This window comes from Sceloporus occidentalis, unplaced genomic scaffold (genome assembly GCF_023333645.1).
Source record: "Sceloporus occidentalis isolate IW3139 unplaced genomic scaffold, rSceOcc1.0.p SCAF_119, whole genome shotgun sequence".
Taxonomy (NCBI): Eukaryota; Metazoa; Chordata; class Lepidosauria; order Squamata; family Phrynosomatidae; genus Sceloporus; species Sceloporus occidentalis.
In genome coordinates this window covers 1,253,543-1,278,980 of record NW_028317099.1, presented here as the reverse complement: position 1 = coordinate 1,278,980, position 25,438 = coordinate 1,253,543, and the positions used below count along the sequence as shown (strand labels likewise).

The window sequence follows — 25,438 nt, the reverse complement described above, 5'->3', positions numbered from 1 at the left end:
CCATATATTTTTGAAAACAAGACACCCCAGGGTACTTCAACTGGTGGTATTTTATTTATTTTAATTAAAAAAAGACATACATCAAATACCACTTGGCATAGCATATAAAACAAACTAAAGAGTGAAACAGAAGAAACTATCAAGTCCTTATATCTGCCAGTAAAACATAATATAAATTCCTATACATTTAATCTTATATTATCCAGGGTCTATACCATTTATTAAAAGGATATACCCCTGCACCAAACATATAACAACATACAACATATAACATTGGTCATAAGAAAACATAAATGGGGAGAGCACCATCCCTCTTTTTGTGCCTGTATGAAACGTCTATAAAACATTCTGTATAGATTATTTAGGTTATAAGTGTCTGTCAATGTAATGATCCAGTTCATCCAGTTTTTATATTTATCAAAGGATAGTGTGTTCTCAGCTGTTATAACTCGCTCCATTTTAATCTGGAAATTTGCCTGTTCTCTACCTGCTTCCCAGCACAATATTTTAGACGATTCCAAAATTCTTGAGACTGTTAATTTTGATCTGGATCAAGATATGTCCTTTAGCAACCCTTCAAATAATTTACCCACTACCGATGTTAAGCTTACTGGCCTGTAATTGCCTGAACTGAGAGAATCCCTAAAGTATATGATCCAAGATCTTGGACACTTCTTTCTTTCCTGTTGAAGTTTTGTCTTTGTCATTCAAAAGACTGCTAGGACTTTATCACATTCATATATGTCTTGTTTTATATGGTACCATCTCTCTGATCTCATAGTTGTCTTTTGTTTTATTAGAGCATGTGACAACATACTGGCCTGTGAAAGTTCCTGTATATTCCGTGTACCCAACCAGCCTTGGTTGGGCTCAAGGGAAATCAGTCTTATTTATCCTTGGTCTCTTGCCCAACCATATAAAGTTGGAAAATTACATTTGAACCATTTTTAGCCAGAGCGGGGGGATGTTTAATTATCCTCCCCTACCACGAGATTTCTGCTTTCCTCCAATCGTGCAGGTTTTTGTTAGATTGTTTCAGTAAGGGCAAAAAAATCACCTCTACAACCTTATTAAGGTCTGACACCCATACTATTTTTTTTTTGCCAATTGGAAAACCAAACAATTGAGCAATTTTAGTTTTATCTTCAGCGGGCACGTCTTGTCATTGCTATTGATTTCTCTAGATTTAGTTTATAACTAGACACCCTACTGTATCTTCCAGTTTCCTCTAGTACTTCTTTCACTGATCTGAGTGGGTTCTCCAAGGTTATCAGGATGTCATCCACATACATATGTATTTTGACATCAGCCTGTGTTGTTACAATTCCCCTGGTCTTACGGTTATTTCATATGGCAATAGCCAAAGGTTCAATCATAAGGCTATAGAGAATGGGGGATAATGGGCATCCTTGCAGAGTGCCGATCGCTATATTAACCCCTTAAGGACCAGGCTGTGTTTTACCTTTTGTACCATTGGGAGCGAGGCTGTTTTAACACTTTTGCGGTGTTCGTGTTTAGATGTAATTTTCTCTTCACTCATTTAGTGAACCCACACAAATTATATGTTGTTTTTTTCAGGACAAGAAGGGCTTTCTTCAGATACCATTGTTTTAATCATATTATCTAATTTCCCATAAAAAAAATAATAAAATATGATGAAAAATGTAAAAAAACCCACATTTTCTGACTTTTACCCCAAAAATCTTTTACTCATCCAAAAAAGCTAATGAAAAAACCTACTAAATATATTCTACTATTTGTCCTGAGTTTAGAAATACCCAATGTTTTTGTGTTTTTTTTATTTTTTCTGCACGTTATGGAGCATTAAGTACAAGTAGCGTTTTGCTATTTCAAAACCATTTTTTCCAAATCTGGTAATTCTTCCCCCCATGTGCCATTTCTGGTATCTTTGAAGCCGGCCAATGCAATTTACCCCATCAAATCATATATTTTTGAAAACTAGACACCCCAAGGTATTTCAAATGCTAATTTTAAGTCTTTCAATGCACTAATTCTACCACCAGTCTTTGTCAAACTTTGTGGTAGTAATTTATTTTGTGTTTTTTATCACTAAAATTGCTCTTCAGGTATGGATTTACAGCTCCTGGTATACATCACTTTCAAACAACCCCAATATGTGTTCAGCAACATCTCCCGAGTACAGTCATACCCCCCCATGCATGGGTTTGTCGGGTTGTTTGGGAGGTAAAACGCCACATTTAGGAAGTCCACATTTTTTAACTTGGAACTTTTACATCTGGTCATTCTGCCCCATGTCCTAATAGGACCATCTTTGAAGCCGGCTAATTCAATTTACCCCATCAAACCATATATTTTTGAAAACTAGACACCCCAAGGTATTTCAAATGCTAGTATTTTAACCCTTTCCATGCATGAGATTCTACCACCAGCCTTTGCCACACTTTTTTTTTTACACAAATTGTACTTTGGGTATACATTTATAGCTCCAGGTATACGTCACTATCAAACAGCACCCTAATATGTGTTTGTAGTGGACATGGATTGTGTCGTCCATTATTAGTGATTCACGTCACAGACGCAATATCTGTATCTCCCTTTGGATAAACCACTCCCCTAACTGTGGCATACATTACAATACCAATTAGTTCTATTGTTTAAGAAGTGCCTTAACTCTACCACCAGGTAGCACTAGAGAGTGAGTGATGATGTGTACATCTGTTGTTTATCTAAGACCATAGATAATGGCTACCTACATGAAAAGCCATGTGGGCTATACCTGGAACAATGGGATATCAGGAACTCCAGGAAGAAGGGGGAGGAGCAGAGGAGACTGGAAGGACAGGAAGGAAGCAGCATGGCAGAAGCTAAGGGAGCTGTGAAAGTTTGCCAGAGAAAAGTATGAAATAGAAAGCTGCTCTTCCATCTTGGGTTAGTTAAGTGCCAAGAAGCTAGGACTAGTTTAGTGCCTAGTATTGTAACTAAGAATTAGAAAACAACTACTGAAAGAATCCTTTAAAGTCTTCTATATGATCCTGGTATCTAGAGCCATTTTGGAAACTGAACACCAAAGGAGTCATTTGAAATGCTGATACTCTCTGAAGTTAAGTACATATGTTATTACAATGTTATTAGAATATAATTGTTGACTAACTGTAACTTTGTTATGGTAACCTTTTTCGATATATTGTTTTTACCGCTAGAGGTATTAATAAAGTATATCATTATATATCATAACATCTGTTGGTATTCGTCTTTACATAATTTAACTGTATTCCTGATTCAAATTTATTGTTGTATTGTTAGATGTGTTTTGTCTAAATTGTGTATTTAAATATTAGCATAATTTTGCATAAAACAGGCCTCGACCACAACAGTGTTCAACAACATCTCTCGAGTACAGTGACACCACCCATGCATGGGTTTGACTGCTGTTTGGGGTTAAAAGGCCACATTTGGGAAGTGCGCTTTTTTGGGGCTTTTTTTCCGCTCTCCGGGGTAAGTATTTTGTGTCACTGGATGCCTCCTGATCGAGGCATTCCAGCGACACCATTGAAGTTTAGGAGGTGATTTAAAACGGGCGTCCACCGCCACACAATGTATGGCGGATGTTGACGCCCCGGGGAGGGGCCAGACATGGCCCGTCATGCCGATCTCGGTGTTGCTGAATGCCTCGACATCGAGGCATTACAGCAACACCGTTTAAACTTTAAATCTCTCCGACATAAACCCCGAGCACCTTACTCGTGTTGATGGTAAGGTGTATAAATGCCATCACTGAATCTGAAAGGAGTCTCCCAAAGCCAATTGCCCCAAGTGATTCAGTCAAAGTCCTTTTCGGCATCTAAGGCGAGTGTCATGAAAGGGGTCTTATTTTTGTTGCTCAGATCTAGAGCATCTATAAATTCTTCTAATGTTGTTAAAGGAGAATCTTTTGGGGACAAACCCCGCCTGGTCCTGGTCCTGGTCCACTATTGAGGTAATCACTTTTTAAAAAATCTGCTGGCCAAGACAACTGCATTTATTTTTATAATTCTGTACTTTGAGTGGATCCTTACCCTGCTTTAAAATAGGTGTAATATTTGCTCTCAACAATTCTTCTGGGGCTCTAGCCCTATTAACAATGAAATTGAAAGCCACGGTCAGACTTTTGACAATATAATTCTTCAAAGTTTTGTAGAACAGATAGTTGAAGCCATCTGGGCCCGGCATTTTACTGGTCATTAGTTTTTCAAGTACACGTTCTACTTCCTCTAAGTTCAGGGGTACGTTTATTGAGTCCAATTGGGCAGAGGTAATTTTAGGTAACTGCATATATCTACTCGTGAGGGTTAAATTATATAGCTTACTATAAAAGGAATTAAAGGACTGACTGAACTTTTCTGGAGACTGGACCAGATTGGCTTCTTTGTATATTTTTGATAGAGATCATTTGGTTTTTTTTTTTCTTTTCGTAAGCAACTTGTCATGCTCTATTTTTTTAAATATTCCAGATTTCCATTTGCTTATTTACATAGCTCTTTTTTTTTACCATAAGTGAGTCAATAAGTCTCTAGCCTGGCCTCGGTCGATCAAATTCTTTGCTTATATCCAGAAAGACTGCATTATGATCTGATCAAATAAGTTCTTTTATGAAGATCTTTACATTTTCGACAACTGTTAGGTCTCCTAGTACATTGTCTATTCTGGAATAGGAGCAGTGTATTTTACCAAAAAAAGTCTCTTTCTACAGAATGAAATATCAGTCAGGTGTCAAAAAGAAAAAAACTTTGGGCTATTTTTCTAAATATATCATAAAGATAATATTATTTCCGTGTGCACCAAGCCAGGAGGAGATTTGTCCCTTGGGGGATCCATAACACAGTTATAGTCCCCCAAAACCACCTGCCTTATCCAGATCTTTTGAGATACGTTTTGTGGAAGCTTATACATTACATTGTATATAACTTGTTGATTCCCGCAATAAGAACAATAAACCTAGCATGTTCATCTAATTCTTGGTATCTAGTTTTAACAGCCAAATTATTTTGAACAGCCACCCCTCTCTTTTTTTCTTAATCTGTAGCAAGGCACTAATTACAAAGGGAATAACTTCAAATAACCCTTCAAATACTTTTCTGGCCACAGAAGTTAAGCTCACAGGTCTATAATTTCCAGTAATGCATAATAATATCTAACTATATAACTAGGGCTGCAACGAACGATTATTTTAATAATCGATTAGTTGGCCGATTATTTTGTCGATTAATCGATTAATCGGATAAAAAAATACATTATTTTAAATTGAAGAAAAATTGCAATAAAAAACGTACAATTTACACTTTCATCTCTTTATTGCAATGGCCTCTCTCTATTCACCTTCTTATTTTACTGACATAATAATAAAAGCTACAAGAATCCAAACACAGTGTTTCTCAAACTAGGTTTTAATACAAAGTTATTAGTAAATATTAATTCATATGTTAACTATTTTTCATATTTAATAAAAACTGAGAAAAAAGCCTTGTTTACATTTTTTTTATTTACCAAACTGCCCCCAGTTATGCACATCTGACCCCCAGCTTGCCACTCTGCCCCCATATATGCCTTATACCTCTTATATGCCAGATTCCGCTGTGCCCCTGATATGCCTTATACTCCTTATATGCCAGTGATATGCAACTGAGCCCTCTGATATACCTTTTACCCCCAGATTTGTTTTATGCCCCCCTGATATGCGTAATATCGATATGCCTTATACCCCCTATATGCCACTGAGCCCCCTGATACCTTTTACCCCCAGATATGTTTATGACCCCTGATATGCCTATATGCACCACTATAACTCACCCATACACCACTCTGGCTCCTCCCCCTCCCATACACCACTGCCTCCTCCCCCTCCCATACACCACTCTGGCTCCTCCCCCCTCTCATACTCCACTCTGCCTCCTCCCCCCTCCCATACATGACTTTGGCTCCTCCCCTCCCATACATGACTTTGCCTCCTCCCCCTCCCATATACCACTCTGCCTCCTCCCCTCCCATACATCACTTTGGCTCCTCCCCCTCCCATACTCCACTCTGCCCCCTCCCATACACCACTCTGGCTCCTCCCCCTCCCATATACCACTCTGCCTCCTCCCCCCTCCCATACTCCACTCTGCCTCCTGCCCCCCTCCCATACTCCACTCTGCCTCCTGTGAACCTCCGTTGCTGACAAGACACCAGGGAGCCGGGTAGAGAGGCAGAGTGCCGTATGGGAGGGGGAGGAGCCAGAGTGGTGTATGGGAGGGTGGCTCCCATACACCCCTCTGACTCCTCCCCCTCCCATACCCCGCTCTGCCTCTCTACCCGGCTCCCTGGTGTCTTGTCAGCAACGGAGGTTCACAGGATGATCCTCTGTCAGCCGGTGGGGGTCTGCATCGCACAGACAGACTCCGTTACTGCCCTTCACTTACACTGAGGGTTCTATGAAGCTGCAGGGAAAGTGCCTGTCAGTAATTGAGCCGGGTAGAGAGGCAGAGTGATGTATGGGAGGGGGGAGGAGGCAGATGGGAGGGGGGAGGAGGCAGATGGGAGGGGGGAGAGAGACGGAAGTGAGAGACCGGCCGACAGTGAGGAGAATCCAGGTCCCCTGCAGCATTGCGGGGGATCTGGATTCTAGTGTTATAATCCGATCTCTGAGGTCGGATTATATAAGGAGAGGAGTTTTTCAGAGCATTTGCTCTGAAAAAAAACTTTTTTTAATCGATAAAAATCTATTCGATTAATCGATAATGAAAATCGTTGACAACGATTTTCATTATCGATTATTATCGATTTTATCGATTAGTTGTTTCAGCCCTATATATAACCTCACATAATCACTTAATAGTCATTTTTATATAAGGAGGACATTTGAGCTTATCTAAACCTACATTTATAATGATTGTTACTTTATTCACATAAAATAAATAAATTAAAAATAGAATAAATATTAATAATGCATAATATTAGTTTACTATAACCTCACATAACCACATAAGAGAAATCTTTATACATGGGGAACATTTATTTGAGCTTATCTAAACCTACAACTATAATGAGTATTAATTCACATAAACAAAAATAAGATATTCCTTTTAACCCCCTATATGCCGCTCTACCTCCCAGATATGCCTTATACTTCCTATAGGCCACTCTGTGAATGAATTATGTAAATAGTGAGTGACTGTAAAAGTGTTTGCGTGTATCAGATGTATAATTTTGGAAACAAACAGAGTGTTTGAGCCTTGGGACCAAGATGGCATAGGCAGGGTGTTTATGGGACAAAGATGGCACAGGCTGGGCTGTTTGGGGACAAAGTTGACTCGTGTTGTGCTGTTTGGGGATAAATATGGCAAATTCTAAAATGCCACTGTGCCCCCTGATATGCCTTATTGCCCCTTTATGCCACTGTGCCCCATGATATGCCTTATAGCCCCTTTATGCCACTGTGTCCCCTGATATGCCTTATAGCCCCTTTATGCCACTGTGCCCCCTGGTGTTCCTTATAGCCCCTTTATGCCACTGTGCCCCCTGGTGTTCCTTATAGCCCCTTTATGCCACTGTGCCCCCTGATATGCCTTATAGCCCCTTTATGCCACTGTGCCCCCTGGTGTTCCTTATAGCCCCTTTATGCCACTGTGCCCACTGATATGTCTTATGCCCCCCCGATATAAGAAAAACTGACATCGCTAAAATAGGCATGAAAATATATGCTTTAATAAATAGACAAAAACAAACAATACACAATACAATATAAATATATAAAAATATATGGACAATATAAACAATAAATCAAATATTACAGCAATCAAAAAATACAAAACACAAATTAAAGAATGCACATAATTAATAGATCCCGAAAAAATTCTACCTGCCCCGCCAGGGGTTAATATATCAACAAAAGAAACACGGGGCAAATAAGCATAAAAATAAATATAATACTCCAGGCTTAGCTTACCCAGTGGTACTTACTTGTCCTGTTTTTCTTCTGTTGATATATTAACCCCTGGTGGGGCATGTGGAAGTGGCAGTGAAGGGAAGTAGCGGAGGTTGCGCACATCGCGCACTAATATCCAAATCCCCTGCAGCGCCCCTGCAGGACCTAGATCCTCTCTGTCAGCCGGTGGGGGTCTGTGCGATGCACGCAGGCAGCCACTTCTCCCCTCCACTTCCGTTGGGGCTTCCATGATGGAAGCCGCACTGGAAGGTCACGTGACGCCGGGTTCAATAATAGAAGCCCCAGCGGAAGTGGAGGGGAGAAGCGGAGGATGTCTGCGCGTTTTGCACAGACACTCACCGGGTGGCAGAGAGGATCCAGGTCTCCTGCAGCTTTGCGGGGGATCTGGATTCTAGTGTTGTAATCCGATCTCTATTAGAGGTCGGATTATAGAAGGAGTTTTTCAGCGCATTTGCTCTGAAAAAACTAATTTTATAAATCAATAAAAATCAATTCAACTAATCAATTATGAAAATTATGGACGATTTTCATAATCGATTCTCGATGTTATTGATTCATTGTTGCAGCACTAGTTGATGACTTGAAGGACCTGATGAATCCAAAGTTATCAGTGTATGAGGTGCCATAACAGTGTTATATTAAGTAATATTCTATGAGGCAAGGTTTGATGAGAAGGCTTACAATTTACATCACTTAGAGTTTCATATATTCCCTGGGTTTCTTACTCTCTTCCCAATTTATAAAGAATTTCGAGGAATTCACCGATATATCGGTAGCCAAAAAAGGGCATTATCGGCAAAATGCAGAAATAAAAAGAAACAGCTAAAAATAATCGTCCGCAGGGGCCAGGCTGCTTACCTGTGCGTTGGTCGCACAGTGCGCGAGTAGCGCCTCTTGCAGAGTCACATGAATGCATGCACATGACTCTGTTCCATTCCTTCTTCCTCCCCTGGGACGACAACAAGAGAAGTTGTTCGCAACGGAAACAGCAGGGACCCTGCGGAAGTCTGCAAGTGAGACATCTACAGTTCAGGTAAGGGGGTGGGGGAGTGAGGGCGTGCCTATAGGACCCATAAGTGACCTCCCCCTTGTGTTGTGGAACAATACCAGTCCAAAAAGAGAATCTTTATTTCTCTCCTGTGCTCACCACAGAGATAATTCTTGCATTTATTAATTATTTGGAATAGATAGATATGCTACACTTGCTACTTATGACTCAATACCTCAGACTTTGACAATTGCATCTAAACGGCTTTAATTGCCATATTTGTACTCTATTTGTAGCGTGTGCTTTCCCATTTCTTAATATTAGACTTGTGCCAAATTTTACCATTTCGTCCATTCAACTGAATACCAAACAAATACAACATTCAACAAAAGAAAAAAAAAATGTGCACAATACAAACATTTTCATTGATTTAATTCTTTTGTTGCTACGGCCGTTATTTAAACTACACTAAGAGGAGCAGAATCTCGACATTTTAAAGGACAACGGTAGTACGGGGTTCTTTAAATCCTTTAAACTATAATAACTTCAGAATGTCGAGATAGGCACGTCCTCACTCCACATATATCAACTCTGGGTCATCTTTGAAGCTTGAGATGAACAGAGAAGGAATAAATCTAATGATAGGAAGTATGTCTAGTGTCCATACTAGGGGCCAAGATCTAATTTTGATTAGGCTGTCATTTGTCCTTGCTGGAACTCTACACGTAAAGCTCTACACGCTGCCCGGACTAAGCACCGGGGACTCAGAAGCACCGGTAAGTTGGGGGGGGCATAACACAGGAGGATGCAGGTCCCCTGCATCGCTGCGGGGGATCTGGACCTTAGTCTCACAGTCAGACCTATTTGAGGTCTGATTATAAGACCACCCCGATTATAAGACGAGGGGTATTTTTCTGAGCATTTGCTCTGGAAAAAACCTTGTGTTATAATCGAGCAAATACGGTATGTTAATGTATTTTTACATGTTTTGGTGGTGTTTCCCCACACACAGTTTACTTCAAGCATGAATTTACAGGTCCTGGTATATGTCACCGTCACACAACACCCCAATATGTGTTTAGTAACATCTCCTTGGTACAGTGATACCACCCATGCATGGGTTTGCCTGGCTGATTAGGGGCAAAAGGGCCACATTAGGGACATGCACATTTTTTAATGGTGATCCTGTGAGCCTGGCCAATTCCCCAAAAAACACATCCCAAGAATCCCCTATGGACATACCGGTACGCCCTTCTTGCAGCAGCAGGGACACTTCCCTGCCACTGCACGGGAGATCAGGCTGGAAACCCCTGACAGCAAAAGCCAGCATCGCCGGCTTTCTGCTGCCCGATCTGATGTAACTGTTACATTTTTAAACGTTAATCGCGCGTTTCCCTCCGGGTCACGTCACTGCCGATGTCACCCGGAAGGACAGAAGGCCATGCTACAGCATCTTAATCAGATTTAAGTCAGGACTAGGCCACTTATGTTGTTCCAAGGCACCTGTTAATGTACCCAGGGCTGCATACATATTGTCAGAATATCAATAATGTCAGGAATCACCTCCTACCCTCGTTGCCATCAGGAGGGTCTTTAGTAGCTGCGGTTTCTGTCTCCCAATGTCCCCTGTGATCATTGCTTAGGTTTGCTCAGTCATGTTATCAGAGACTTTTATATACCAGTATTACTCCTAGCTTCCTTTTGATGGAGCATTGATCCTGTCCTGGGAGGGAGGCTAACATTAGCCTTTTTTTAATTAAAAAAAATCTCTGCTGCTGTGGACTACTCTTCCAATAATGCTCAGCCAGCATTATGGTGAACACCTGGCTGGCTGAGAATCATGGGAATTTTAGTTCACAGCTAGCATCTGCAGCTTTACTGCTGCACTTCCCATGACGCTCAGCCAGCTTCATAGAAGCAGTATGTCTGGCTGAGCCTCATGGGAATTCAGTTCAATGTGTTCGTTATTTTTAATATGCATGACTGTGCTGACAAAAATGAAGCGTGTTTTATGTGGTGATACAAGCGCGACATTGCAAAGTGCAATCGCTTGTATCGGTGAGTTCCGTGAGAATTTAAAAAAAAAAAAAGCGTCCCTCTTTCACATTTAAAAATGTTGGGAGGTATAAGTTAAGTGCTTTCTTTAGATGTCATTATTTTGACTGTATCATATAATTCATTATGAAAAAAGTAGATTCTACTATTTCTCCTGAGTTTAAAAACACCAATGTTTTCATGTTTTTTTCTGCAAGTTATGGGGCAATAAGTACAAGTAGCGTTTTGCTACTTCAAAACCATTTTTTCCAAATCTGGTAATTCTTCCTCCATGTGCCATTTCGGGTATCTTTGAAGTTGGCCAATGCAATGCAATACCCCATCAAACCATCAAATACCCCATCAAACCATATATGTTTAAAGGCACCCCATGGTATTTCAAATGCTAGTATTTTAAACTCTTTCCATGCACTAATTCTACCACCAGTCTTTGTCAAACTTTGTGGTAGTAATTTTTTTGTTTTACACACACACATTTTACTTCATGTATGCATTAACAGGTCCTGGTATATGTCACACAACACCCCAATACGTGTTTAGTAACATCTCCCGAGTACAGCGATACCACCCACGCATGGGTTTGCCTGGCTGGGGGCAAAAGGGCCACGTTTGGGGCATGCACATTTTTCAACTTTGACATTTGGTGATGCACTGCCCATGCCCTAATTAGTACATCTTTGAGCCTGGCCAATTCAAACCCTATATTTTTGAAAACTAGACACTCTAGGGTATTTCAAATGCTGGTATTTTAATTCTTTGCAAACATGCAAATTTCAAACCAGCCATTGTTAAAGTTTACAGTAGTATTTGTTGTGTGCATTTTTCCCCACACACGTTGTACTTTAGATATGAATTTACAGCTCCCGGTATATGTCACACAACACCCCAATATGTGTTCAGCAACATCTCCTGAGTACAGTGCACATGCATGGGTTTGCCGGGTTGTTTAGGGGCTAGAAGGTCACATTTGGGATGTGTGCATCTTTTAAAATTGAAAATCAGACATGTGGTCATCCGTCCCCCTGTGTTAATTGGGACATTGTTGAACCTAGCCAATTCAATTTACCCCATCGAATTATTTTTTTCTTTTTTAAATAGACACCTCCGGGGCATATAACATGCCGGTAGTTTAACCCTTTTCATGCGAGAAAATAAAGCGCAAATTTTATTACTGATTTTTGGCCTTTTTTCTTTGTAAACATTTTTTTGGTAAAATGTTACCATTTTTTACATTTTCTTTTTAACTATTGTTATTTTTTTAAAGATATATATATATATATTTGTTTACATTTATTTTACTAATCACATTGTGATTAGAAAGCTGGGCTCCATTGACTTGCATGGTTTCAAGTGGAGCCAGAGTTCTCTCCAGTGGAGCCAGAGGAGGGTCTATTTTTTGAAAGGACGCGCGCCATCTTGTGAGTGGCAAAATCACTCGCAGTGACGGTTTTGACCCCTCTCCTCGCTATCGAGACATTTCAACAACAAGCCATGAGTGTCCTAGCATGTCAATTGTCATTAACTAGCTTATGTATTTGTCCTGTTAACCTGTTGCTGACCTCGACTTGCATACTCTTAAGAACAAGTGATACTATGGAGGTTTTGTTGGCTGGGCTGGTTACAAGAGACATCACTTATCTTCCCGACAAACCCATGGAGCAGTGGAGTTAGTAATTTGTAAAAATATGGGTATTTGAATTTGATCCAGTAATTACAAAATGTTTGATACTATAAAATTAAAGTAAATGTTATGATAAACCTCAAATATTTCAGGAAATAGAAAAACATAACTTTATTCAATAAAGGCCAGGTTGTCACAAATTAATCCCATTCCTGGTCTTTCTAATGAAAATGCAGGCACATGTATAATAAAAAGCTACTCTGTATTCACTAAGCGCATCTTGAAGAGCATTCTGAGTTGGCTACCTGAAGGCTGGATATTTAAAATAAACAAAACAATAAGAATGGTTTTTTTAGCTCTCAAGTTTAATTCTAGTTTGAATTTGTGCACGTTAAGCAATAGTTTTGCATTTCTCTCAAAGTTCACCCTGTTCTAACCCCTGCCATAATCAGCATGGAATTAGTATCTGCTACCTTCTAGTTCCCCACGCCATTCAAGAGACGGTGGGGAAAGGGTCCATCCAGAAGGAGGAATGCCCAGTACTGCCTGCTGTTCTCCCACCTTGTGCGCAGCAGGGTGGGAAAAGGTATTAACTTGTCAACAGTATGACATGTTGAGACATTGTCTTACCCCACCTCTAACTATACAAGGTGAGGAGGTGGAGCAAGTTATTTGGGCCCCAGACAAAACAGTGAGGAAAATAAATATCATCCACTACCGTACTTGCATTGTTAGTTGATGTTTTTGCTAACAAACAGAACCTGATAGAATTCCAAACTTTCAACATCATCCAACTGAAAAATCATAGCCAGCGAGGTAATCTGGAGGCCATGCATGGGCACAGACATTACCAGACTCCTAAGGTTTCAAGTTAACACACTTGGATTTAGCCAACTCAAATTAAGACATTCCCCAAATCAAGTAACAATTCAAATCTTTACTATGTAGAAATACTTTTAAAGCAAAACAATATGCCTAGAATACTAGGGCTGCAACTAACGATTATTTTAATAATCGATTAGTTGGCCGATTATTTTTTCGATTAATCGGATAAAAAAATTCAATTTGTTTTCAATTTAAAATAATATAATAAAAAACTTACAATTTACACTTTCATCTCTTTATTGCAATGGCCTCTCTCTCTCTCTATTCACCTTCTTATTTTACTGACATAATAATAAGACCTACAAGAACCCAAACTGTGTTTCTCAAACTAGGTTTTAATGCAAAGTTATTAGTAAATATTAATTCATATGTTAACTATTTTTCATATTTAATAAAAACTATGAGAAGAAAGCCTTGTTTAAATTTTTTTTTATTTACCAAACTGCCCCTGGTTATACACATCTGACCCCCAGCTTGCCACTCTGCCCCCATATATGCCTTATACCTCTTATATGCCAGATTCCACTGTGCCCCCTGATATGCCACTGTGCCCCTGATATGCGTTATACTCCTTATATGCCAGTGATATGCAACTGAGCCCCCCATGTACCTTTTACCCCCAGATATGTTTTATACCCCCTGATATGCCTTATACCCCCTATATGCCCTGAAATTCATAATACCCCCCATACACCACTATAACTCACCCATACACCACTCTGGCTCCTCCCCCTCCCATACACCACTCTGCCTCCTCCCGCTCCCATACACCACTCTGCCTCCTCCCCCCTCCCATACTCCACTCTGCCTCTTCCCCTCTCCCATACTCCACTCTGCCTCCTCCCCCCTCCCATACACCACTTTACCTCCTCCCCCCTCCCATACTCCACTCTGGCTCCTCCCCCCTCCCATACACCACTCTGGCTCCTCCCCCTCACATACACCACTCTGGCTCCTCCCCCCTCCCATACACCACTCTGCCTCCTCCCCCCTCCCATACTCCACTCTGCCTCCTCCCCCCTCCCATACTCCACTCTGCCTCCTGTCAGCAACGGAGGTTCACAAGACACCAGGGAGCCAGGTAGAGAGGTAGAGAGGCAGAGTGGCGTATGGGAGGGGGAGGAGCCACAGTGGTGTGTGGGAGGGTGGCTCCCATACACCCCTCTGACTCCTCCCCCCTCCCATACACCGCTCTGCCTCTCTACCCGGCTCCGTTACTGACAGGCACTTTCACTGCAGCTTCATAGAAGCCTCAGCGTAAGTGAAGGTGAGTAACGGAGGCTGTCTGTGCGATACAGACCCCCACCGGCTGACAGAGAGGATGATTCTCTGTCAGCCGGTGGGGGTCTGCACGATGCGCACAGCCAGCCTCCGTTACTGCCCTTCACTTACGCTGAGGCTGCAGTGAAAGTGCCTGTCAGTAACGAGTCGGAAGAGAGGCAGTGATGTATGGGAGGGGGGAGGAGTCAGAGGGGTGTATGGGAGGGGGGAGAGAGACGGAAGTGAGAGACCGGCCGACAGTGAGGGGAATCCAGGTCCCCTGCAGAGTTGCGGGGGATCTGGATTCTAGTATTATAATCCGATCTCTGTTTGAGGTCGGATTATATAAGGAGAGGAGTTTTTCAGAGCATTTGCTCTGAAAAAAACCTCTTTTTATAATCGCTAAAAATCGATTCGATTAATCGATAATGAAAATCGTTGACAACGATTTTCATTATCGATTATTATCGATTTTATCGATTAGTTGTTTCAGCCCTATAGAATACCATAGTAGCCTTTTAAACATTGCATTTTATTGGTTTAAAAGAATTTAAAATTGCAAAAAAAAAAAAACAACCCATAAAATGCATAGGTTTTCACATCTGAAATCTGCACAACTCTACAGTCCATTTAAAAATATTTACCTCACCAATTCAATGAATCTCTCTCTTGAAGCCTCACTCACATCTTCTTTGTTAATTGCCAATATCTCATCTCCTGAGACCAGTTTATTCTCCGATGGACCTCCTGCAATGAGGCATTAGGAAAATTTATGCAATGGCAGGAACAAAATACCTTATTTGCTCGATTATAAGACGACCCTGATTAAAAGACGATCCCCCAAAATTTGAATATTAATTTAGGAAGAAAAGAAAAAGCCAGAATACAAGACGACCCTATAGGAAAAAAAAGTTTTACTAGTAAATATGAATTCACATGTAAACTATTTTTTCATATTTAATAAAAGAAAATTATTGAGAAAAATGTATGTTTTGTTTTTAATTTCCTTTTAATTTGCCAACCTGCCCCCAGTTATGCACATCTGCCCCCCAGAAATGCCTTATACCCCCCCATAAGACACTCTGCTGCCAGATATGCCACTTGACCCCCTATTTGCCACTCTGCCCCAGATATGCCTTTTAACCCCCTACATGCCACTGCCTCCCCGATATTCCTTTTAACCCGCTACATGTCAGTCTTCCTCCCCAATATTCCTTTTAACCCCCTACATGCCACTATGCCTCTGTGATATTCCTTTTAACCTCCTATACACCACTCTGCCTCCCTGATATTCCTTTTAACCCCCCATATGCCACTCTGCCTCCCTGATATTCCTTTTAACCCCCCAATTCCCACTCTCACCCTTCCCTGACCAGTGCATCCCTAGACTTTTCCCTGTGCATCAGAATCCTTGGTGTCTAGTGGGGCAGTCTGCGACGCGCGCAGACAACCGCTGCCGCTGCTGCCGGCGCTTCCTCTGTGGCTTCTATGAATGAGCACCGGAAGGTGATGTGATGTCATAGAAGCCCCAGAGGGATCGCACAGACCTCCACCGGCTGCCGGAGAGGAGGATCCAGGTCCCCTGCAGCACTGCGTGGGATCTGGATCTTAGTCTTGTAGTCAGACCTCTATTTGAGGTCTGATTAGAAGATGACCTGGAATATAAAACAAAGGAAAAAACCTTGTCTTATAATCGAGCATATTGGGTAATAAAACATGCAACAGGAAAAAATTAAGTGATTATAAATGGATACATTAGGGTTGTGCTAATCTTGAAACTCTTGGAAATAAAATGTTTCAATGTGCAAAAAGTTTTTATCAGTATCTATTTTGTGTGTGTGCACATTTTCTACACAGTGCAAACACGGCATCAATTCCTACTTTACCAAAGAAAAATTAAGCAACGTTATTAAACTATTAAACCAGGGGGCACGTGTTACCTAAACATGAAAAAGGAGGGAGTTTAATAAACAATTTGGAGAGGCATTGGGCTCACACCCCATCCCCTAAGGAGCTTGATAAATAATTTTCTAAGCTAAATTAGAATGCCCTGATTTCCAACATGCAAAATGCAAAGCCACAGATATAAAGAATGAAGGGTATATATTTCTATGAAAGCATTGTTATATTTTATTATTCTCCTATAACACAAATCCATGTGAAAACTTAAACCCCTTCATGACAATGGCTGATTTTATTTTTTTGTACCCTTCGTGACAATGGCTTTTTAACATTCCTGTGGTGCACGTGTTTAGCTGTAATTTTCTTGTTTCCAGTTTAATGAACGCACACACGTTATATATTGGGCTATTTTTGGGGGGATAAGAAGGGCTTTCTTTAGATGTCATTATTTTGATTGTATCATATCATTTACTATTAAAAAAAAAGTATAAAATATGGTGTATAATTAAGAAAAATACTTTTTCTGACTTTTACTTGAAAAATCTTTTATTCATCTATAAACGCTAATGAAAAAACCTGCTAAATAGATTCTACTATTTGTCCTGAGTTTAGAAATACCCAATGTTTTTATGTTTTTTTGCTTTTTTCTGCATGCTATGGGGCAATAAGTACAAAGAGCATTTCGGTATTTCAAAACCAGTTTTTTCCAAATCTGGTAATTCTTTCCCATGCACTATGGGTATGTTTGAAGCTGGCCAATGCAATTTACCCCATCAAACCATATACCGTATTTGCTCGATTATAAGACGAGGTTTTTTTCAGAGCAAATGCTCTGAAAAATACCCCTCGTCTTATAATCGGGGTCGGGGGGGGGGTGGCTAGTAGCGGGGGTTGCTGCGTCGACCGCGCACACCTTCCCCGGCTGTCAGAGATCAGAGTTCCCCGCACCGGTGCGGGGAATTCTCTCTGACAGTCGGGGAAGGTCTGCGCGATGGACGCAGACAACCCCCGCTACTAGCCACACCTCCTTCCGGCTGCAACGTAAGTTGTCTACAAGAATCGCGTAGAGCTCTACACGCTGCCCCGGCTACATGACAGGGGAGTCAGAAGCACCGGTAAATTTGGAGGAGGGTGGGGCAGGGACTGTTAAATGGGGGGCATAAGGCATTTCTGGAGGCAGAGTATTCTATGAAATGCCTTTTAACCCCCTTAATGCCACTCTGCCTCCTGAAATGCCTTAAACCTCCCTATATGCCACTCTGCCCCAATATGCCTTTTAACCCCCTTAATGCCAGAGTGGCATATAGGGGTATAAGGCATTTCTGGAGGCAGAGTGGCACATAGGGGGTCAAAAGGCATATCATGGGGCACAGTGGCATTTAGAGGGTTAAAAGGCATATCATGGGGCACAGTGGCATATAGGGGGTATAAGGCATTTCTGGGGCAGATAACTGGGGGGGCATGTTGGAAAATAGAAGGAAATAAAACCAAAATATTTCTAAAGACGGTATTTCTGAAGACTAGACGCCCCAAGGTATTTCAAATGCTAGTATTTTAACTCTTTCCATGCACTAATTATATCTCCAGTCTTTGTCAAACTTTGAGGTAGTCATATTTTTGTGTTTTGAATTCAGGTTTGAATTAACAGGTCCTGGTATACGTCACTGTAACACAACACCCCAATATGTGTTCAGTAGTAACACAGTGCAGTGATACCACCCATGCATGGGTTTGCCTGGCTGTTTGGGGGCAAATGGGCCACATTTGGGACACATGCATTTTCAATTGTGATCCGCTGCCAATTCTTGGCCAATTCAATGTGCCCAAAAAAACATATTTTTGAAAACTAGACACAACAGGGTATTTCAAATGCTGGTATTTTAACTCTTTGCATGCACACATTTTACCACCAGCCTTTGTCAAAGTTTGCAGTTGTATTTTTTGTGTGTATTTTTCCATACATGTACTTTAGGTATGAATTTACAGCTCCTAGTATATGTCACTGTCATATCTGGTTGTTTGGACATGTGCATTTTTCAAATTGGAAATTAGACGTGGTTATCCTTCCCCCGTGTGTTAATTGGGACATTGTTGAACCCAGCCAATTCAATTTACTCCAGCAAATCATACATTTTTTACTCTTTCCATGCAAGAATTGTATGAATTGTAAAGATAAAGCGCTAATATTAAGACTTGCTCATAAAACATATTTTCATATATATATGATTATATGTTATATTATCGATTATAAGACGACCCTGATTATAAGACGACCCCCCCAAATCTGAATATTAATTTAGGAAAAAAAGAAAAAGCCTGAATATAAGACGACCCTATAGGAAAAAAGTTTTACCAGTAAATGTTAATTCATCTAAACTATTTTTTTTTTAATAAAAGCTATGATTGAGAAAAATTCCTTCTATTTTCCAACCTGCCCCCCAGTTATGCACATCTGCCCCAGAAATGCCTTTTAACCCTCTAAATGCCACTGTGCCCCCATGATATGCCTTTTGACCCCCTATGTGCCACTCTGCCTCCAGAAATGCCTTATACCCCTATATGCCACTCTGGCATTTAGAGGGTTAAAAAGCATATTATGGGGAAGAGTGGCATATAGGGAGGTTTAAGGCATTCAGGAGGCAGAGTGGCGTATAGAGGGTTAAAAAGGCATTTCTGGAGGCAGAGTGGCATTAAGGGGGTTAAAAGGCATTTCACAGAGCATTCTGCCTCCAGAAATGCCTTATGCCCTCCATTTAACACTTCCGCCCCCCCCAAACGTACCGGTGGTTCTGACTTCCCTGTCATGTAGCTGGGGCAGCGTGTAGATCCCACGCACTTACGCTGCAGCCGGAAGGAGGCGTGGCTAGTAGCGGGGGTTGTCTGCGTCCATCGGGCAGACCTTCCCCGACTGTCAGAGATCAGAGTTCCCCGCACCGGTGCGGGGAACTCTGATCTCTGACAGCCGGGGAAGGTCTGCGCGATGGAAGCAGACAACCCCCACTGCTAGCCTCACCTCCTTCCTGCTGCAGCGGACGTTTGTCTAATCGAGCAAATACGGTATATATTATATATATATATATATATATATATATATATATATATACACACATACATATACATACATACACACACACACATTTTATTTTGTGAGGGCCCTTCAGTGGGAAATTATTTTTATAGTATTTTATTTTTTTGCTTTCATTTATTTTACTAATAGCATTGTGATGGTTGAATGCAGTACCTGAATTCAACTTGCAAGTGAAGCCACAGTTCTCAGGAGGGTCTGGAGAAACCCTCTCGGAAACTTTTCAACTTATTTTTTGTGAAGGACGTGCTGCCATCTTGCGAGTGGCAACATCTCGTAGTGGCGGTTGTGACTGCTCTCCGGAGCGGTCGCAGCGCACCACAGGGTGGGTTTTCGGGGTCAGTGAATGCCTCACTATTGAGGCATTTCAGCTACGCTTTTATAAACGGGCGTCCGCCGCCAGTGTATGGCAGATCTTGATGCCCTGGAGAGGGGCCAGGCATTACTGCAACACCGTTTGGGTGCAGAAAGCGAAAAGATCTCTTTCTGCACCCGTTTAAAGCCATGACGGTCCTGGCACATCAATTGTCACTAACCGGATGTTAGTGCATGACGTGCTCGGACCATCAATTGTCATCAAGGGGTTAAGCTAAATTAACAAGTTACTAAAAAATACAAATAAAAGATCTGTGTAACTACATTTGTATGAATAAATGCCTACAGGGCAGTCTTAAATATTAATGGGGCTTACAAGAAGAAAAACACCTTCAATTTGGAAGAATTTGGGGCAATGCTATGCTTCCAACCTTACGAAAACAGTTTGAGGAAGGCCCTTTTCTATTTCTATCACTGTGCCCCAGTGCACAAGGCAAGGCATGGTTGGATTAGTTTGGCGTGTTCCAACAGAAACAATCCAAAAACTAGGGGAAGGCCTTCCCAGGAGATTTGAAGCTATTATTGCTGCAAAGGGGGGGGGACCCAACTACATATTAATGTCTAAGTATTTAGAAGGCAAGGTCATAAAAATCCCTGTTGGTGTAATGCTTAGGTGTCCCAATACTTTTGTCCATATAGTGCATCTCTAAAATAGTTACATTAAATGAAAACTTAAAACACTAGTTATAGGTAGTTTCAATCAATCCACTTATACTAAAAATTGTAAAGATGGTTTTATTCCCTCTTTTTGGACAAAAAATTATGTTAGTGATGATTTAGTGTGTTACTAAAAATAAAGTACATATACTTTTACATGGAATTTCCCTAATGTTACTGCACTGCTCTTCATCTCTACAATTGGCCTAGACTTAAGATGCTACATTAAGTTTGTTACAAAGTTTGGGGAGATACTCCACTTACAATTAGGTCTGTAAATATTTGGACAGTAACAAAATGTTCACAATTTTGGTTCTGTACACTACCACAATGTATTTGAAATAAGCAATTAATAAGTGATTAAACTGTAGACTGTCAGTTTTCATTTGAGGGTGTTTACATCCAAATTGTGTGAATGGTTTATGAGTTAGAGCAATTTTCATATACTCCACATTTTCAGGAGCGCAAAAGTAAATGAATAAACCAACATGATCATAAAACAAGATGATCATTCTTAACACTTGGTAAAAATCCTTTGCAGTTATGGCTGCCTGAAGTCTGGAACACGGACATCACAAAACTCAGTTGCTTTGCCAGGCATTTAATGCAAAGGTCTTGTTTGCGGGTCTTTGTCTTCAGTTTTGTCTTCTTTGCCTTGAAAAGCTCTTTGGTTGCTTTTGCCATACATTTTGTGTCATTGTCTATACTGTCAAGCACCATCCTATAGGTTTTGCAGCATTTGGCCGATTATGAGAATTCATTCTGGTGCTTCTGTCAGCAGCCATATTATCAATAAACCGGAGTGGCCTAATTCCAATGGAACGACTGCCACACATTCTAATCCTTTTACAGTATCTTTACGATGTTTTACAACTGATGTTGTAGGGTTCAGAAGATGATCTGTTCCTTCCCTTTTCTATACTCTCTTCCTCCCATCATTCTGTTATAAGTTAATCCTAGTTTCATCTGTCTCGGCAGGCATTTTTATGTTATCTGGCAAAGTCTTATTGTCAGGCAAGCAGGTTGAGTAGGAGCCTAGTTGCAGGGGATACCGGGGACTCTGACTGTATACCACAATGCATCATGACTGGTAGGTAGTAACAGACAATTAATACAATTAAAAAGCAAATAAAAAAAATAAAAAAAAGACAAGGCTATATATACGAGGATGTATATAGGAAACAGTCTATATTAAAGTGTGCTGGTAGAACAGGTGAAACAGGACTGGGGCACAAAGACAGATGCACCACGTCAGTATACGGACTTCAGATAACGGACTGTGGAACAGACAGGACACAAGGCTGAAACTCCCCTGACACGGGACAGTTGGAAGATGGCTGGAAGCTCTAGGCAGGGCACACGGCAGGGAGCCCTGAGGCAGGGCACACGTAGTCAGGCAAGCCAGGTCAACACCAGAAGATCACAGGAACAAGGGCCAAATTGGAAGCCGAGAGCAGGGCAAGTCAGGTCAAAACAGGTAAAATTTGGCAGAACAGCACAGGGCCAGGAAACAGAGAAACAGCAGAGCTGTATACGTCAAAATGGAACGGCACAAGCTAGAGCAATCCAGACAACATGCCTCGGCTGCCCCGAATAATAAGTAATGGGGGTGTTCCTGAAAGGGAAGGGCAGCCAATAGTGGCTGCAATAGCAATGGCAGTAGGCATGCAATAGACACTGTACAGGCAGGCAGTGGAAACCTTGATACTTGGCGTTCTTATTCTCAAGGCTTAACAGTAGGGCTGCAACAACTAATCGATAAAATCGATAATAATCGATAATGAAAATCGTTGCCAACGAATTTCATTATCGATTAGTTGAATCGATTTTTATCGATTATTAAATGAGGGTTTTTTCAGAGCAAACGCTCTGAAAAATACCCCTCATTATATAATCCGTTTTAGTGACTCACAGCAGCAGCTCCTACTTACCAGTCCCTCCCTGTAATCACTGTGACAACTGGCCCCGCCCCCTTCCTTCTCCCAGAAGGCCAGAACCACATGGCTGTGACACTCATCTAACTGTAAGTATAAAATTAATATTTGGGCTACTGAAAGTTAGGGGAGGTGGGAGTTAATTTAGGGGCAGTTATGGTTAATGGGTGTTTAGGGTTAATTTAGGGGCAGTTATGGTTAATGGGGTGTTTAGGGTTAATTTAGGGACAGTTATGGTTATAGGGTGTTTAGGGTTAATTTAGGGGCAGCTATGGTTAATGGTGTGTTTAACGTTAATTTAGGAGCAGCTGTGGTTAATGGGGTGTTTGGGGTTAATTTGAGGCAGTTTTGGTTAATGGTATGTTTAGGGTTAATTTAGGGGCTGTTGTGGTTGATGGGGTCTTTAGGGTTAATTTAGGGGATGTTGTGGTTGATGGGGTCTTTAGGGTTAATTTAGGGGCAGTTATGGTTAATGGGGTGTTTAGGGTTAATTTAATGATGAGGACTGAGGGTTAATTTTATTAATTTATTAAAGTTAACTTAAGGTGCAGTTAGAGATAAAGGGGGGCAAACTAAGGGGAATCTAAATCCTGGGGGCAGTGAAGATTAACCCAGTACTTATTTATAAAAGTATGGTCTGTGACTCTATGAGGGGACTATTAGATATCTGGGGGGTATAAGGCATATCTGGGGAGGACGGAGTGACATATCTGGGGGTATAAGGCATATAGGGTATATAAGGCATATGTGGGGAGGGCAGTGTGGCATGTCTGGGGAGGACAGAGTGGTGAATCAGGGTGTATAAGGCAGATCTGGGGCCACAGTGGCATATCTGGGGGTAGAGTGGAGTGGCATATGTGGGGAGGGCAGTGTGGCATGTCTGGGGAGGATGGAGTGGTGTATCAGGGTGTATAAGGCAGATCTGGGGCCACAGTGGCGTATCTGGGGGTAGAGTGGAGTGGCGTATGTGGGAGGCAGCGTGGAGTGGCATATGTGGGAGGCAGCGTGGAGTGGCATATGTGGGAGGCAGCGTGGAGTGGCATATGTGGGAGGCAGCGTGGAGTGGCATATGTGGGAGGCAGCGTGGAGTGGTATATGTGGGGGCAGCGTGGAGTGGCATATGTGGGAGGCAGCGTGGCATGTCTGGGAGGCAGCGTGGCAAGCCTGGGCTCAAACGTGCATAAATTGGGGGGGCTGGTTGCGAAATAAAGGCAAGAAATGCATTTTATCAAAGTTTTTTTATTATGCTGTTTGTATTTAATATAATTTGTTTATTACATTATTTTAAATAAATGAAAAATTTACATTCATTTTTTTTATCCGATTAATCGATTAATCGAAAAAATAATCGGCCAACTAATCGATTATGAAAATAATCGTTAGTTGCAGCCCTACTTAACAGTGGTTTGCACCTTGTGGTAAACCCTCTGTATTTACGTATTCTCTTGATTGTAGACAATGACACTCCTACCTTCTGTTTGTCCACATATTGGTGTGAATGAGCTCACCAGTGTTTTTCTTCTTTTCAGAATGTACCAAATTGTTGATTTAGCCTTTCCTACTTGTATCAGCTAGATCTCTGTTTTGTTGTTTAGCGTAATAATGGTCTGCTTTACTTCCATTGACACCTTCTTGGACAATATATTTAGAGTTCACAGAAACATCTTCCAAATGCAAATTCTAGATGCAGAATTAGCTCCAGAGCCTTTTCACTTCATTGCCAATGAAACAGCCCACACCTGGGAATGAAACAGCTTACCCTCAAGTATAAGCTAAAAGCCTGCAGTTCATTCACATCTTGATTGCTTTATTTCAAATCCATTATGGTGGCATACAAAGTAGAAATCATAAAAACTGTGTCACTGTCCAAATATACATGGACCTAACTGTAATGTATACATTCATTATGTTCTAGTAATTTTAAGTTCAGCAAAGTATAGGTGTTTCCAGTTGTCACCTGAAATAACAGATCGCACCACAACTGGTTGTCCACTGCCTGCTATGAATCCAAAGCCAGCCCTTGGATGCCGCTGAAGGATGACTTGACGTACAGATTGAGGGGTCAGTTGACCACATTCCATAGCACCCGTTCGCGTCACATGACTGTGTAGAAAGAAAATACATGAATGGCATCATTTAGGGTAATGGCTAAAAAGAACCTAAATCTATTAAGTTCAAACATACCCCTAACTGCGTTGGTCTAAGCGAAAACATACAAACGAAATCCCTGCATCAACCACTATTTATTTTAAAATACAAAGTAATAAATGCCCGTACATGCCAGGTGAGAATCTAGTTCATTCAAAAAGCTACTTTACCTCCAAATATAAAGCAGCTGAGAACTTTACCATCCTTACTGTAAAAATGCTCTTCTCTGTTTAATGCATCATACCTTATCATGATATGTTGTCTGATCTGTCTGGTAGAGATGTCCCCTGAGATGTATATATGAAAATATATTATCTATTACTACTAAACTATTACATTTGGAGGTCAAAATATAGTATTTAGTATGTAGTATAGAATCCTGAGCCAGAGGACAGTGTCCCTGAATATAAACCATACAAATCAATACAATAGCTTTGTCAAGCTCTTGAAGAACCCTTTGACGAATATCTCAGTAAATTCAGTTAATTAGCTGTTCAGATGCAGAACGCCTTCTCAGAATTACAGCTTTTTTCTGTAACATAAGTCTCATTTTAAACCAGACCAAAATCCTTAAGGAATGCCC

The 25,438-nt window shown here is 41.1% G+C and overlaps 1 protein-coding gene across 1 annotated transcript in view; it reads right to left on the bottom strand.

The window, feature by feature from the left end:
- The window catches only part of LOC149282318 (FERM and PDZ domain-containing protein 3-like), a 216,976-nt gene extending 192,188 nt beyond the window's left edge, over positions 1-24,788 (bottom strand). The window contains exons 1-2 of the mRNA XM_089498372.1: positions 24,665-24,788; positions 15,399-15,501 (exon numbers count right to left, since the gene is read on the bottom strand). Of these exons, the coding sequence (XP_089354498.1) occupies positions 15,399-15,501; positions 24,665-24,788 (227 nt within the window). The remainder of the gene's footprint in view (positions 1-15,398; positions 15,502-24,664) is intronic.
- Positions 24,789-25,438: the final 650 nt, after the last annotated feature.